This window comes from Bos indicus, chromosome 5 (assembly GCF_029378745.1).
Source record: "Bos indicus isolate NIAB-ARS_2022 breed Sahiwal x Tharparkar chromosome 5, NIAB-ARS_B.indTharparkar_mat_pri_1.0, whole genome shotgun sequence".
NCBI lineage: Eukaryota > Metazoa > Chordata > Mammalia > Artiodactyla > Bovidae > Bos > Bos indicus.
In genome coordinates this window covers 28612842-28627278 of record NC_091764.1, presented here as the reverse complement: position 1 = coordinate 28627278, position 14437 = coordinate 28612842, and the positions used below count along the sequence as shown (strand labels likewise).

General features: G+C 45.1%; 1 protein-coding gene across 1 annotated transcript in view; it reads right to left on the bottom strand.

The window, feature by feature from the left end:
* The window catches only part of SMAGP (small cell adhesion glycoprotein), a 25958-nt gene extending 11521 nt beyond the window's left edge, over positions 1-14437 (bottom strand). Inside the window, exons 1-2 of the mRNA XM_070789093.1 lie at positions 14255-14437; positions 13503-13574 (exon numbers count right to left, since the gene is read on the bottom strand). Of these exons, the coding sequence (XP_070645194.1) occupies positions 13503-13536 (34 nt within the window). The 5' untranslated portion in view covers positions 13537-13574; positions 14255-14437. The remainder of the gene's footprint in view (positions 1-13502; positions 13575-14254) is intronic.

The following is a 14437-nucleotide window of genomic DNA, read 5'->3' as shown; positions in this document are numbered from 1 at the left end:
TGAAGAATTCATGCTTTTGAACTGTGGTGTTGGAGAAGACTCTTGAGAGTTCCTTGGACTGCAAGGAGATCCAACCAGTCCATTCTAAAGGAGATCAGTCCTGGGTGTTCTTTGGAAGGAATGATGCTAAAGCTGAAACTCCAGTACTTTGGCCACCTCATGCGAAGAGTTGACTCATTGGAAAAGACCCTGATGCTGGGAGAGATTGGGGGCAGGAGGAGAAGGGGATGACAGAGGATGAGATGGCTGGATGGCATCACCAACTCGATGGACGTGAGTTTGAGTGAACTCCAGGAGTTGGTGATGGACAGGGAGGCCTGGCGTGCTGCAATTCATGGGGTCGCAAAGAGTTGGACACGACTGAGTGATTGAACTGAACTGGTGCCTCAAATGGTAAAGAATCTGCCTACAGTGCAAGAGACCTGGGTTTGATCTCTGCATTGGGAAGATCCCCTGGAGAACAGAATGGCTATCCATTCCCATATTCTTGCCTGGAGAATTCCAAGGACAGAGGAGCCTGGTGGGCTACAGTCCATGGAGTTGCAATGAGTCAGACACGACATACACACATACATGTGTATGTGTATACACACACACACAATGGAATATTATGAAGCATTAAAAAGGAAGGATGTTCTGACACATGCTACAACATGAACTTTGAAGATATGCTAACTGAAGTAAGCCAGTCACAAAAGCACAAATATCACATGATTCTACTTACTTGAGGTACCCATAATAGTCAAATTCATAGATACAGAAAGTGGTTATCAGCAGCTGGGAGGAGAGGAGAATGAGGGGATACTGTTTAACAGGTACCGAGTTTCAGTTTGGGATGACAAGAAAGTTCTAGAGATGGATAATGGTGATGGCTGCAGAACAATGTGAAAGTACATAATGCCATTAAACTGTATCCTTTAAAATGGTAAATTTTATGTTGTGTCTAATTTTACCACAATTAAAGAAAAACAAACCCATTTTGTCAAACAATTTACATCCTGATTGGGGGAAGATGGACCATGAACAGATAAAGAAGTAAAGGTTGTACCACATTAGACTTTGGTTAGTGCTATGTAGAAAATAAAAGCAGGAAAGGGAATCAGGAGTTGGACTGTGAATGGGGTGGCCAGGGAGGTGACTTGAGTAAAATAAACACCTATAGAAGGTGAGGGGGGAATTCCCTGGCAGTCCAGGGTTTTCACTGAGGAGCCACCACAATGAGAAGCCCAAGAACCCCAACTAAAGAGCAGCACCCGCTCACTGCGACTAGAGAAAGCCCAAGCAAAGCAACGAAGACCTAGGACAACCATAAATAAATTAAAAAACTGGAATCTGGGAAGGAAGTCTGGACTAGAGATTTTAAAAGTCAGCACAGGGCTTCCTTGGTGGCTTAGTAGTAAAGAATCTGCCTGCCAATGCAGGAGATACAGGTTCGATCCCTGGCCCGGAAAAATCCCGCATGCTGCAGAAAACAACTCAGAGTCTGTGCTCTAGAGCCCAGGAGTCACAACTACTGAAGCCTGCATACCCTCGAGCCCATGCTCTGCAACAAGAGAAGCCACCACAACAAGAAGCTCCAGCACTGCAGCCAAGAGTAGTGCCCACTCGGCACGACGAGAGAAAAGCTGTCACAGCAGCAAAGACCCAGCACAGCCATGAAGAAATAATTTATAAAAAAAAAAATAAAAAGCCAGCATATTTACAAACATGAGACTGAATGAGATCACCAGGAGAGTAAGTACAGACAAAGAGGACCACGGACTGAGCCCAGGGAGGGTTAGGAGGCTGAGGAGTAGCAGCCAGACAGACCAAGCAGAAGGACTACCAGGATTTGCCATGCAGAGGTCATGAGGAACTTTGACAAGAGAAGTTTGGTGAAGTGCTGAGTATAAATCCCAGGTTTACAGTGGGTTCAGGAAAAAAAGAGAAGGCAACCTAAATGTCACCTGACAGATGAATGGATCAGAAGACGTGGTGCGCGCGCGCGCACACACACACACACACACACACACACACACACACACACACACAGTGGGATATCACTCAGCCATAAAAAGAATGAAATAATGCCATTTGCAGCAACACGGATGGACCTAGAGATTGTCACACTAAGTAAGCCAGACAAAGACAAACATGATATGATATTGCTTATTGTAGAATCTAAAAAAAATAAATGAACTTATTTATAAAACAGAAATAAACCCAGACACAGAAAACAAATTTATGGTCACCAAAGGGGAAAGGGGGAAATTAGGAGCTTGGGATTAACACATACATGCTGCTGCTGTTGCTGCTGCTAAGTCGCTTCAGTTGTGTCCGACTCTGTGCGACCCCATAGACGGCAGCCCACCAGGCTCCCCCGTCCCTGGGATTCTCCAGGCAAGAACACTGGAGTGGGTAGCCATTTCCTTCTCCAATGCATGAAAGTGAAAAGTGAAAGTGAAGTTGCTCAGTCATATCTGACTCTTAGTGACCTCATGGACTGCAGCCCACCAGGCTCCTCCGTCCATGGGATTTTCCAGGCAAGAGTACTGGAGTGGGGTGCCATTGCCTTCTCCAACATATACATGCTACTATCTATAAAATAATTAACCAACAAGGACCTACTGTATAACACAGGGAACTATATTCAATATTTTTTAATAACCTATAAGGGAAAAGAACCTGAAAAAGGATACATAAGTATCTACTGAATAAATAAATCATTGAATCACTATGCTGTACACCTGAAACTAACACAGTGTATAAGTCAATAATTACAATTACACTTTAGTAAAAAAGAAAAAAAGAGAAGGAAAGGCACTGATGACAGTATATAAACTCTCTTATTTTTTGCAAAGGTGAGCAGGGAAATAGAGCTATAGCTGGAGGGGGGAAGAGAGTTCAAGTTTTTCTTTCTTTTTATTTTTTTATTTTTTTGAGTTCAAGTTTTTCGTTTTTGCTTTTTGGATGGGAGAAATGACAGTATGTTTATGTATGGATACGAATGACTCAGATGAGAGGGAACAATTGACGGCTGGAGCCACGTCCTTGAAGGGATGGGATCCAGTGCACAGATGGAGGAACTGGCTGCAGACAGCAGAGATCACTCGTGATTAATGTGCACGTGGGCACAGAGGCGGGTAGTATGTAGATGGGGGCAGGGGAGCCTTCGGTAGTTCTGAGAACTCTAATTTGCTCCAGAAAATAGAAGGTCATGTCATCAACTTAAGAGTAAGGATGGGGAGGGGGTGGGTTAGGGGAGTTGAAGGTGCTGCCTGAATAGCTAGCGTCTCATCCGAGAACACATGATTGAGTGTTTATAATATCTCTGTGGACTAACACAGCCTGGCTTTATTGAGGACTAAGTGGAGTAGTAATTGGCCATCAAGGAATGGAGTGATGCCAGTCTAAACAGAGCTTCTTCCGCTGGGACTTGACCTTAGTTCTTTTTGAATTGATACTATTATGACAGACCATGCCAGGGCCAAATTAAGGCCTTTATGTAATTCAAAATAAAAATGTTAAATCACAAGATAGATATAACAAAGTCCAATAATACATTTTCCCCTTATGGTAACAACTCTTTTTTGAGTTGTTACAACTAGCTTTTTGGCTAGTGTTTTAAAAATAGTGAGGGGGACTTCCCTGGTGGTCCAGTGGCTGGGACTCCACGCTCCCAATGCAGGGGGCCTGGGTTTGATCCTTGGTCAGGGAACTAGATCCCACATGCTGCAACTAAGACCCAGCACAGCTAAATAAATAAAAATAAATATTTTAAAAATACATATACATGAGGGAACTCCTTGGTAGTTCAGTGGCTAGGACTCTGTGCTCTTGCTGCTGAGGGCCCAGGTGCAATCCCTGCTCAGGGAATTAAGAGCCCACAAGTCGGGGAGCACGGCCCCCCAAAAAGTAAATATCAAATTCTTTGCAAGAGCTTTTGTTTTGGTGTTCTGCCTTATTGGTGCCTTCCACACAGGCCTAGTGTGGAAGGGTTTAGTGTCCTTCAGGTAAATACAGAGCCCAGTAGACCCAGGGAAGTTTTGGCAAATTTGTGAAAGACACAAAGTCAGAGGAGCCACTGATAAGTTGATAAACAGAGATTAAAAATGACTGGAGAAATGGGCCAGATTTAACAAGATGAGAATTCAACAGACTCCTTGCTCTTAGGTCCAGGAAATCAACTACTCACAAATAAAGCAGGGGGAAGCCACAGCTTAGTGGCAGCACCTATAAAAGACTTAGCAGTGGGATCAGTAGAAACTCACTGACGCTGGAAGCATAGACCTCAAAGCAGTGAAAGCGACAGGGAGGTGGTAGGATTTCGGACGCCTTTTAGTTTCTTCTATATCTTTTCCTTTATCTTTCAAATTTCTTACAATGATAATGACTTTTATAATCCTAAAATATTAAAAACTTGCTCTTATTTTCAGTTCAGTTAAGTCACTCAGTCGTGTCCGACTCTTTGCGACCCCATGAACTGCAGCATGTCAGGCCTCCCTGTCCATCACCAACTCCCAGAGTTCACCCAAACCCATGTCCATTGTGACGGTGATGCCATCCAACCATCTCATCCTCTGTCGTCCCCTTCTCCTCCTGCCCTCAATCATTCCCAGCATCAGAGTCTTTTCCAATGAGTCAGCTCTCCGCATCAGGTGGCCAAAGTATTGGCGTTTCAGCTTCAACATCAGTCCCTCCAATGAACACCCAGGACTGATCTCCTTTAGGATGGAGTGGTTGGATCTCCTTGCAGTCCAAGGGACTCTCAAGAGTCTTCTCCAACACCACAGTTCAAAAGCATCAATTCTTCTCTGCTCAGCTTTCTTTATAGTCCATCTCTTGCATCCATACATGACTACTGGAAAAACCATAGCCTTGACTAGACCGTCCTTTGTTGGCAAAGTAAGGTCTCTGCTTTTTAATATGCTATCTAGGTTGGTCATAACTTTCCTTCCAAGGAGCAAGCATCTTTTAATTTCATAGCTGTGATCACCATCTGCAATGATTTTGGAGCCCAGAAAAATAAAGTCAGCCACTGTTTTCCCATCTATTTGCCATGAATTGATAGGACCGGATGCCATGATCTTTGTTTTCTGAATGTTGAGCTTTAAGCCAACTTTTTCACTCTCCTCTTTCACTTTCATCAAGAGGCTCTTGAGTTCTTCTTCACTTTCTGCCATAAGGGTGGTGTCATCTGCATATCTGAGGTTATTGATATTTCTCCCAGCAATCTTGATTCCAGCCTGTGCTTCTTCCAGCCCAGCGTTTCTCATGTACTCTGCATAGAAGTTAAATAAGCAGGGTGACAATATACAGCCTGGACGCACTCCTTTTCCTATTTGGAACCAGTCTGTTGTTCCATGTCCAGTTCTAACTGTTGCTTCCTGACCTGAATATAGGTTTCTCAAGAGGCAGGTCAGGTGGTCTGGTATTCCCATCTGTTTCAGAAGTTTCCACAGTTTATTGTGATCCACACAGTCAAAGGCTTTGCATAGTCAATAAAGCAGAAATAGATGTTTTTCTGGAACTCTCTTGCTTTTTTGATGATCCAGAGGGTGTTGGCAATTTGCACCATGAATATAAATATGGCCTCTAATAATGGTATCAGCAGTGCAGTCCCACTCTGTGCCACTCCTAGGCTGCTGAGTTGAGTCTGGGTGTTTTTGAGTTGAGCAGGCAACACATTGAATGGCTTGGAAACCATATCAGATAAGGAAAGCTTGCAAGAGAAAGCTCAGAGTGAAAACCCGGTCAGGAAGCAAGGACTAGGACTTGAGTGCTGTCTTCGAATACATCAACTTGTACAAGAGGACTACTGGCAGAAACTAATGGGAGATGGGTGTCTCCCCCAGAGAATGAAGGGCAAAGTGGGACAGATGCTCCATGGGGAATGGGAAAGAGAATTCCAGCTCAGAAAGGGTAGCTGAACTAGCTGACCCTCCAAGACTTTTCTCAGTCTTAATGTTAGAATTTTTGAAAATATGAAGTCTTTTATCAGAATTCTCTTCAAATTCAAATCTTCAAACTGGTGACATCTCAGTGAAATCTGTAGTTTGTTAACAGTATCGTGCCAGTGTTAATTTTTTGGTCTTCACAAATGTACTGTGGTTCTCCACATCGATGGCAAATGTACCGAATGACATTTGAGGTAACTAGAGGGTACTGTTTCTGTCCTTTATCCAGCCCATCTTTGCATGAAATGATCCCTTGGTATCTCTAATTTTCTTGAAGAGATCTCTAGTCTTTCCCATTCTGTTGTTTTCCTTTATTTCTTTGCATTGATCACTGAGGAAGGTTTTCTTATCTCTTCTTGCTATTCTTTGGAACTCTGCATTCAGATGCTTATGTCTTTCCTTTTCTCTTTTGCTTTTCGCTTCTCTTCTTTTCACAGCTATTTGTAAGGCCTTCCCAGACATCCACTTTGTCTCCTGCACAATGTCACGAATCTCCATCCATAGTTCATCAGGCACTCTGTCTATCAGATCTAGTCCCTTAAATCTATTTCTCACTTCCACTGTATAATTAGAGGGGATTTGATTTAGGTCATACCTGAATGGTCTAGTGGTTTTCCCCACTTTCTTCAATTTAAGTCTGAATTTGGCAATAAGGAGTTCATGGTCTGAGCCACAGTCAGCTCCTGGTCTTGTTTTTGCTGACTGTATAGAGCTTCTCCATCTTTGGCTGCAAAGAATATAATCAATCTGATTTCGGTGTTCACCATCTGGTGATGTCCATGTGTAAAGTCTTCTCTTGTGTTGTTGGAAGAGGGTGTTTGTTATGACCAGTGCGTTCTCTCGGCAAAACTCTATTAGCCTTTGCCCTGCTTCATTCTGTATTCCAAGGCCACATTTGCCTGTTACCCCAGGTGTTTCTTGACTTCCTTCCTACTTTTGCATTCCAGTCCAGAATATAAATTGCATTATATATTCCCTATAATGAAAAGGACATCTTTTTTGGGTGTTAGTTCTAAAAGGTCTTGGAGGTCTTCATAGAACCATTCAACTTCAGCTTCTTCAGCGCCACTGGTTGGGGCATAGACTTGGATTACTGTGATACTGAATGGTTTGCCTTGGAAACGAAGAGATCATTCTGTTGTTTTTGAGATGGCATCCAAGTACTGCATTTTGGACTCTTTTGTTGACCATGATGGCTACTCCGTTTCTTCTAAGGGATTCCTGCCCACAGTAGTAGATATAATGGTCATCTGAGTTAAATTCACCCATTCTAGTCCATTTTAGTTCGCTGATTCCTAGAATGTCGACGTTCACTCTTGCCATCTCCTGTTTGACCACTTCCAATTTGCCTTGATTCATGGACCTGACATTCCAGGTTCCTATGCAATATTGCTCTTTACAGCATCAGACCTTGTTTCTATCACCAGTCCCACCCACAACTGGGTGTTGTTTTTGCTTTGGCTCCATCCCTTCATTCTTTCTGGAGTTATTTCTCCACTGATCTCCAGTAGCATACTGGGCACCTACCGACCTGGGGAGTTCCTCTTTCAGTATCCTATCACTTTGCCTTTTCATACTGTTCATGGGGCTCTCAAGGCAAGAATACTGAAGTGGTTTGCCATTCCCTTCTCCAGTGGACCACATTCTGTCAGACTTCTTCCACCATGACCTGCCCATCTTGGGTGGCCCCACATGGCATGGCTTAGTTTCATTGAGTTAGACAAGGCTGTGGTCCATGTAATTAGATTGACTAGGGCAAGGAGATCCAACCAGTCCATTCTAAAGGAGAGCAGTCCTGGGTGTTCTTTGGAAGGACTGATGCTAAAACTGAAACTCCAATATTTTGGCCACCTCATGCGAAGCGTTGACTCATTGGAAAAGACTCTGATGCTGGGAGGGATTGGGGGCCGGAAGAGAAGGGGGTGACAGGATGAGATGGCTGGATGGCATCACTGACTCGATGGACGTGAGTCTGAGTGAACTCCAGGAGTTGGTGATGCACAGGGAGGCCTGGCGTGCTGCGATTCATGGGGTCGCAAAGAGTCGGACACGACTGAGCGACTGAACTGAACTGAACTGAAAGGGTACTGTACTATTTTTTCAACTTTTCTATAAACTTAACATTATTCCAAAATAAAATGTCTATTAAAAACATAACAAATTTTAAAGAATCTAAAAAAAAAGACTGGGTATACGTTTGTGTATATAACTGGTTCACTTTACTGTACAGCAGAAACAAACACAACATTGTAAATCAACTATACTTCAATTAAAAAAAGAAATCAGGGTCTTGCCTGGTGGTTCAGTGGTTAAAACTTTTGAGCTTCCACTACATGGGGCAGAGGTTGGATCCCTTGTGAGGGAACTAAGATTCTACACATCATGTGGTATCAGATCAGATCAGATCAGTCGCTCAGTCATGTCCGACTCTTTGCGACCCCATGAATCGCAGCACGCCAGGCCTCCCTGTCCATCACCAACTCCCGGAGTAGCCAAAAAAAAAACAAAACAAGAAGAATATGAGCTCAACTCTATGCAGTAGAATTTTTCTCAGACTATGGTCACAGGATGTTCGAGTGAATGAGCTGGGGCCTTTGGGCCGACACAAGATTTGAACCCGTGTCTCTTATGCCTCCTGCATGGGCAGTCGGGTTGTTTACCACTAGGGCTACTTGGGAAGTCCAAGTATCACAATGGTAATCCATATTTGTGACTTAGAGCTCACAAAAGATACGCTATTTTATCTCCACTCCAAGAATGTGATGTAACTAGGGTTGGTGTTATCACTACGTACAAGCCAAAAAACTGAGGCAGCTCAGCAAGCTTCATCCACCAGCCCCCCGTCACTCAGCGGTTGGCTGGGCCAGGCTACAAATTTGTCTCCTCACTTTAAGGTTCTCTCCAAAGTCTGGAACCATCCCTGTTCACTCCAGCCTGAACAGTTTGTTGAACTGTCCACTGGGTTTGGTTCTCAGAGCTTGACTGCAGGATGGAAAGGGTGTTCACTGAAGCACCATTTGCAAGAGTGACACGTATCTGAACATCTATCAGCAGAGGAATGATTGAATAAATGACAGGCCATTCATTCTGGAAATAGTACACAGTTGTTAAAAAGAATGTGGTAGAGCTGCAATTACTGGAACAGAATATATGGTTAGACAAAAAAAGCACATTGCTAGGGCAGTATGTGTAATATGATTACATGTTTGTAAAGAAAAAGTAAGTTAAAATAAAACTATAAACACACACACATATATACACACACAGAGAGAGAAGTCTAGAAGGTTATTCCCTGAGGGGGATGTAATAGCTTTGTAATGAAAAAAACAACAATGAAATAAACTAAGTTCAGGAAACCTGGCATTAAGTGGAAGGAATGGTTTACTTCCATGATCTCCTTTTCTTATCCCATTTCTCTCCTGTCTCCTCTTCCAAACAAAGGAATAAGAATGCTTCTTTGTTCCTTCCCTTCTTAGACATGGAAAGACTGTAGCACTGATTTTCTTTAAGGAGGGAGGCCTGGGGCTGAGGACCACAAGATTTGAGATTTGAGGCTAACCCAAATCCTAACCTACAGTAAATGAACTTCAAGATCTATTTGGCTCACCTACCCTTTTTTTTTTTGTTAATGTTAACCTAGATACTGGTTGGTTTCTTTGTAGCCCTTGTTCCTGGGCTAAATCTCTTATCACTGAGACATCAGATCCTTTGCCACCTGAGTCTGCCAACCTACTTATTTGCTCTAGCCCTGCCCAGCACAGGGCGGCTCCCTGAGTTCTCCTTTCCATGGGAACCCACCCTGAAATTCTGCTTCCTTTCTTCTTCCTTCTTTTTCATGTGCCCCGGCCATGGGGTGGAGTGGCTGAGAGCAGCACACTATGATGGAAAGAATACAGGCTTTAGAATAAATCAGACTTGGCACACTATCCTGCCTCTGCCATTATCAGTCAGAGAAAGCAATGGCACCCCACTCCAGTACTCTTGCCTGGAAAATCCCATGGACGGGGGAGCCTGGTTTGCAGTCCATGGGGTCACTAGGAGTCGGACACGACTGAGTGACTTCACGTTCACTTTTCACTTTCATGCATTGGAGAAGGAAATGGCAATCCACTCCAGTGTTCTTGCCTGGAGAATCCCAGGGACAGGGGAGCCTGGTGGGTTGCCATCTCTGGGGTCGCACGGAATCGGACACAACTGAAGCTACTTAGCAGCAGCAGCCATTATCAGTTGCTTAACCTTGGGAGAGTTTCTTAACCTCTGAACATTTAACTTCTCTGAACCTCAGTTTTTGCTTCTTGAAAATGAGAATGAAACATTCTCACAGGACTTTCCTGATGGTCCAGTGGTTGAGAATCTGCCTGCCAATGCAGGGGACACAGGATTGATCCCTAGTCTGGGAAGATCCCACATGCCTCAGGGCTACTAAGTCCATGCGCCACAGTTAATGAAGCCCATGCACACTAGAGCCCATGCTCTGCAACAAGAGAAGTCATCGCAAAGAGAAGCCTGTGCATGGCAACAAAGAGTGGCACCCACTTGCTGCAACTAGAGAAAGCCTGTGCACAGCAATGAGCACCCAGTGTAGCCAAAAATAAATAAATAAATAAAGTTTTAATAAGTGCTCATAGGATTGTGATGAAGAATAACCATGATGAAAACCCCTGAGCGTCTAATCTAGAGTGAGGACAACCTAGTGTGACTAGGTGGCAAGGGATTGGGCTTTACTTGGTGGGGTGGGCAGAGCCCACAATGCCAAGTTCCACTCTACTTTCCTTCCAAGAGGGCAACTTATGTACTATGTACAACAGGCAACGTGCTAGGATCCACAATACTTCTAGGGGCCCATGAAAATGTTTTTTAATGATCTTAATTTCTTTTAAATCAGAAGAAAAAATTGATGAATGTTTATGTCTAGGACACTGTAATATTGTTATATCAATCAATTAATTATAAATATAATCATTAGTGATTTTATTATATTGATATTATATTCTTCCTTACAGCAACACAGTTGTAAAATACAATTTTTAATATATTACCTTTTTCAAATGGAGGAATGGGCCCACAAAGGCACACGTGCTAAGGGCCCATGAAAGTTACAATGTGGCCCTTACTTTTAACCCTCTTAAAGTCCTCCTTGGGGAGGACTTTACAGATTGACTGAGGAAAATGGATGTGAGAGGGCATAGGTAGGGAGGTGGGGAAGAGACATGCAAGGCCCTCAATGATCACATTCTTCCCAGTGCAAGCTCTCACCCTGTGGAATTTTTTCCATTTCTGTCCTAGGAACTTTATTAATACATTTGCTTGGACTCATTGGGTAGGGGACTATATGGTATGTTCTAAAATACCACTCTACTCAAGTCATTTGGTGGGTCAAAATTGTAAATATACAACTCAACAACAAAAAAACCAGACAATTAAAAAATGGGCAAGGACTTGAACAGACATTTCTCCAAAGAAGATATACAGATGCCAATAAACACATGAAAAGAGGTTCAACACCACTAGTCATTAGGGAAATGTAAATCAAAACCACAGTGAGATACCATTCACACCCATTCGGATAGCCACTATCAAAAATCAAAAAATAACAAGTGTTGTAGAGATGTAGAGAAATTGGAACCCTAAGCATTGCTGGTAAGAATGTAAAGTGTACAGCTGGGAAACAGTATGACAGGTCTTCAAAAAATTAAACAGAATTACCACACATTTTTGCAATTCTACTTCTGGGTATAAATCCAAAAGAATTGAAAGCAGGGACTCAAAGAGATATTTGTAAAACCATGTTCACAGCAGCAGTATTCACAACAGCCAAGCAAGCCAAGTATCTACCGATGAATGAATGAATAAAAAAATGATGTACTTATATACATATATATGTATATAATATTATTCAGCCTTAAAAAGGAAGGAAATTCTGACACATGCTACAAAATGGATGTGCCTCGGAAATGTTATGCTAACTGAAATAAGCCAGACACAAAAGGACAAATTTTGTATGATTCCACTTACACTAGGTACTCAGTCAAATACAAACAGATCGAAAGTGTAATGGTGGAGGCCAGGGGCTGTGGGGCACGTAGAATGAAGAGTTATTATTTAATAGATACAGAGGTTCAGTTCGGGAAGGAGAAAAATTCTGGAGATGGATGGTGGTGATAATTGCAGAGCAACGTGAATGTCAATCAATACTTAACAGCACTGAACAACATGCCAAAAAATAATTAAAATGGTAACATTTATATTATGTTTATCTTATCACCAACTTAAAAAAAAAAACAGGAATGTATATAGTTCTCCTTTTGCCCAAGTTCTAATTCCTTAGCTGCCAGCCAAGCGTCACTTCTCTTCCCTACAGGCAGGTATACTCTGGAGGCCCTGTCTTCTCCCTCAGGATACCCTCCAGGGTAAGCACAGGCTCTGCAGCTTACAAGAGGTGGCACTGCCTTTGTCCGGAATCCCTGCTGCACCCCTCTTGGCCTGTATAAACCTCACCCATCCTTCAAGCGTTAGTGCTTCATCCCCTTCCCCGCTCATGAAGCCTGTACTGACTAATCTAGCTGGTTACCCATTTCTGCCTTTTCTTATCTCTCAGCAGACAACTAAAGATCTGCATTGTGTTCATCACCAGTCATACAGGACAGCGCCTTCAACTTCCCCTGGGGTTCTCACTCACTTGTTTCCGCAACAGAAAAGCAGAGAATGTCTATCCTAATGACAGATGAGACCGTATATGAAAACAAAAGTATACAGACTAACCAAGGTTTCATTCTTCCCTCATCCCAATTAACATGCAATGAAAACAAGCTTAGTTTGTCCAGCTAAGTTTGTTTATGAAATGAAAGGCGGGACTCCATTCTCAATGTGAAGCAGAAGAAGAGGGGATACTAGCCTGAGGAACAAGGGTTAACAATAGTTTCAGGAACAAGGGGGTTTTGATGCTGGAGTGAATCATCAGAGGAGTGGAATTAGAAAGCAGGCTGAGGGACTTCCCTGGCAGTCCTGTGGTTAAGAATCTGCGCCTCCACTGTAGGGGGCCAGGTTCAGTCCCTGGTGAGGGAACTAAGACGCCACACGGCAGAGATTTGGGGAATCCCACACAACTGGGGCCCGGGGGAAAAAACAAGCAGAATTCCTTCCCAGGAATAGATGGACTTTTCTTACAAGCACCCAGTAATAATAACCCATGTTTTTGAGTGTTTACTAGATACCAGACACTGTGTTCAGTGTTTTACATGGATTATCTCATTTCACCCTCACAGATAATCTCCTAAGGTACTATTTCCCCCATTTTACAAATGAGGAGACTGGCGCTAAGAAGGTAGATAATTCACTCAAGGTCACAAAGCTCTAAGTGGTACCAGGAATGGGCCCCGGTCCATGAAACTCGATTCAAACTGTACTGAAGCGTGCAGTCAGGTTGCCTTTGGCTTCCTCCCGGGTTTTGTGGTGTCAGGCAGGTGGAGAGTGGTGGAAGAGTCTTCCCTTTTGGGCTGAGGCCTCAGGGAATTCCGGAACTGGGCTGGGGGTGAGGGACTTGAACTGGGAGAGGCGCTCACCTACCTGCTGGAGGAGGCGTGGTTGGAAAGCTAGTCATCGCGGTAGGTGATCGGGCACCGGTAGGGAGGTGCGGGTCTGTAGGAAAAGGGACAGAGCCCAGCATGAGGTGGGTGGGCCCGTGCCTGGGGCTGAAAACGACCGGAAATCCCAAGAAAGCCTCTGGTGCCAGGTTTTCCTGAATCCCTTCGCCTCCCCCCACCCACCCTTTCCCCTTTAAGCGTCTATCCCGAGATCCCTTCACTGGGTCACCACGTTTACCTAGGAAGTTTATCAAGGCCTGAGAAAGTTAGGTAGAGTCTGCAAATTAGCAACGGACCCGGGCTCGCCCAGGCGCGGTAATAGGTTCCCCCCCTACCACCGGCTCTCCCCCAGCCCGCGAGTTGGGGGAGCCGTCCACTAGGTGTCAGGAGAGCGCAGGGAGGGCAGGCCCCCGGCCCAGGCTCGGTGGCGGCGCGGGGGCAGGGACCCGGCCCCGCTGGGGGAGCCAGGAGCAGGGAACCGGATGGAGGGTCCTCAATCGTCCGCCGGCCCGTCCGAGACGGCCGGTTGTCGGGGCCCGGCTCGCCGCCCCCCAGCGCCCCTCGGTCGTCCGCTGCGCCGTCCGCGCGGTCTACCGACCCCCGCTGGCCGGGCCCCTGGGCCCGCCCCCCACTTGGCCCTGCCGAGACTGGGACACCCTGGGGCCCTCGCCGCGTCCACGATCGTCGGGGCTCGCGGCCCCCGCCCCGGCCCGACTCCGCCCCGGCCCCCTTTACCGCGCCAGGCAGGGCTTGCTGCGCTCCGAGGGCGGCCCGTCCCGGGCACCGGTTCCGAGCCGCCGCGACGGGAGGCTCCAGCAGAGGCCCAAGTTCGGCAGCTCTGGGTTTCAGTTCCTCCGCGGCCGCGGTGGCTGCGGTGTGAGTGTGGGCGCCCGGCGCGCCCGGCCCTCCCGCCCTGCG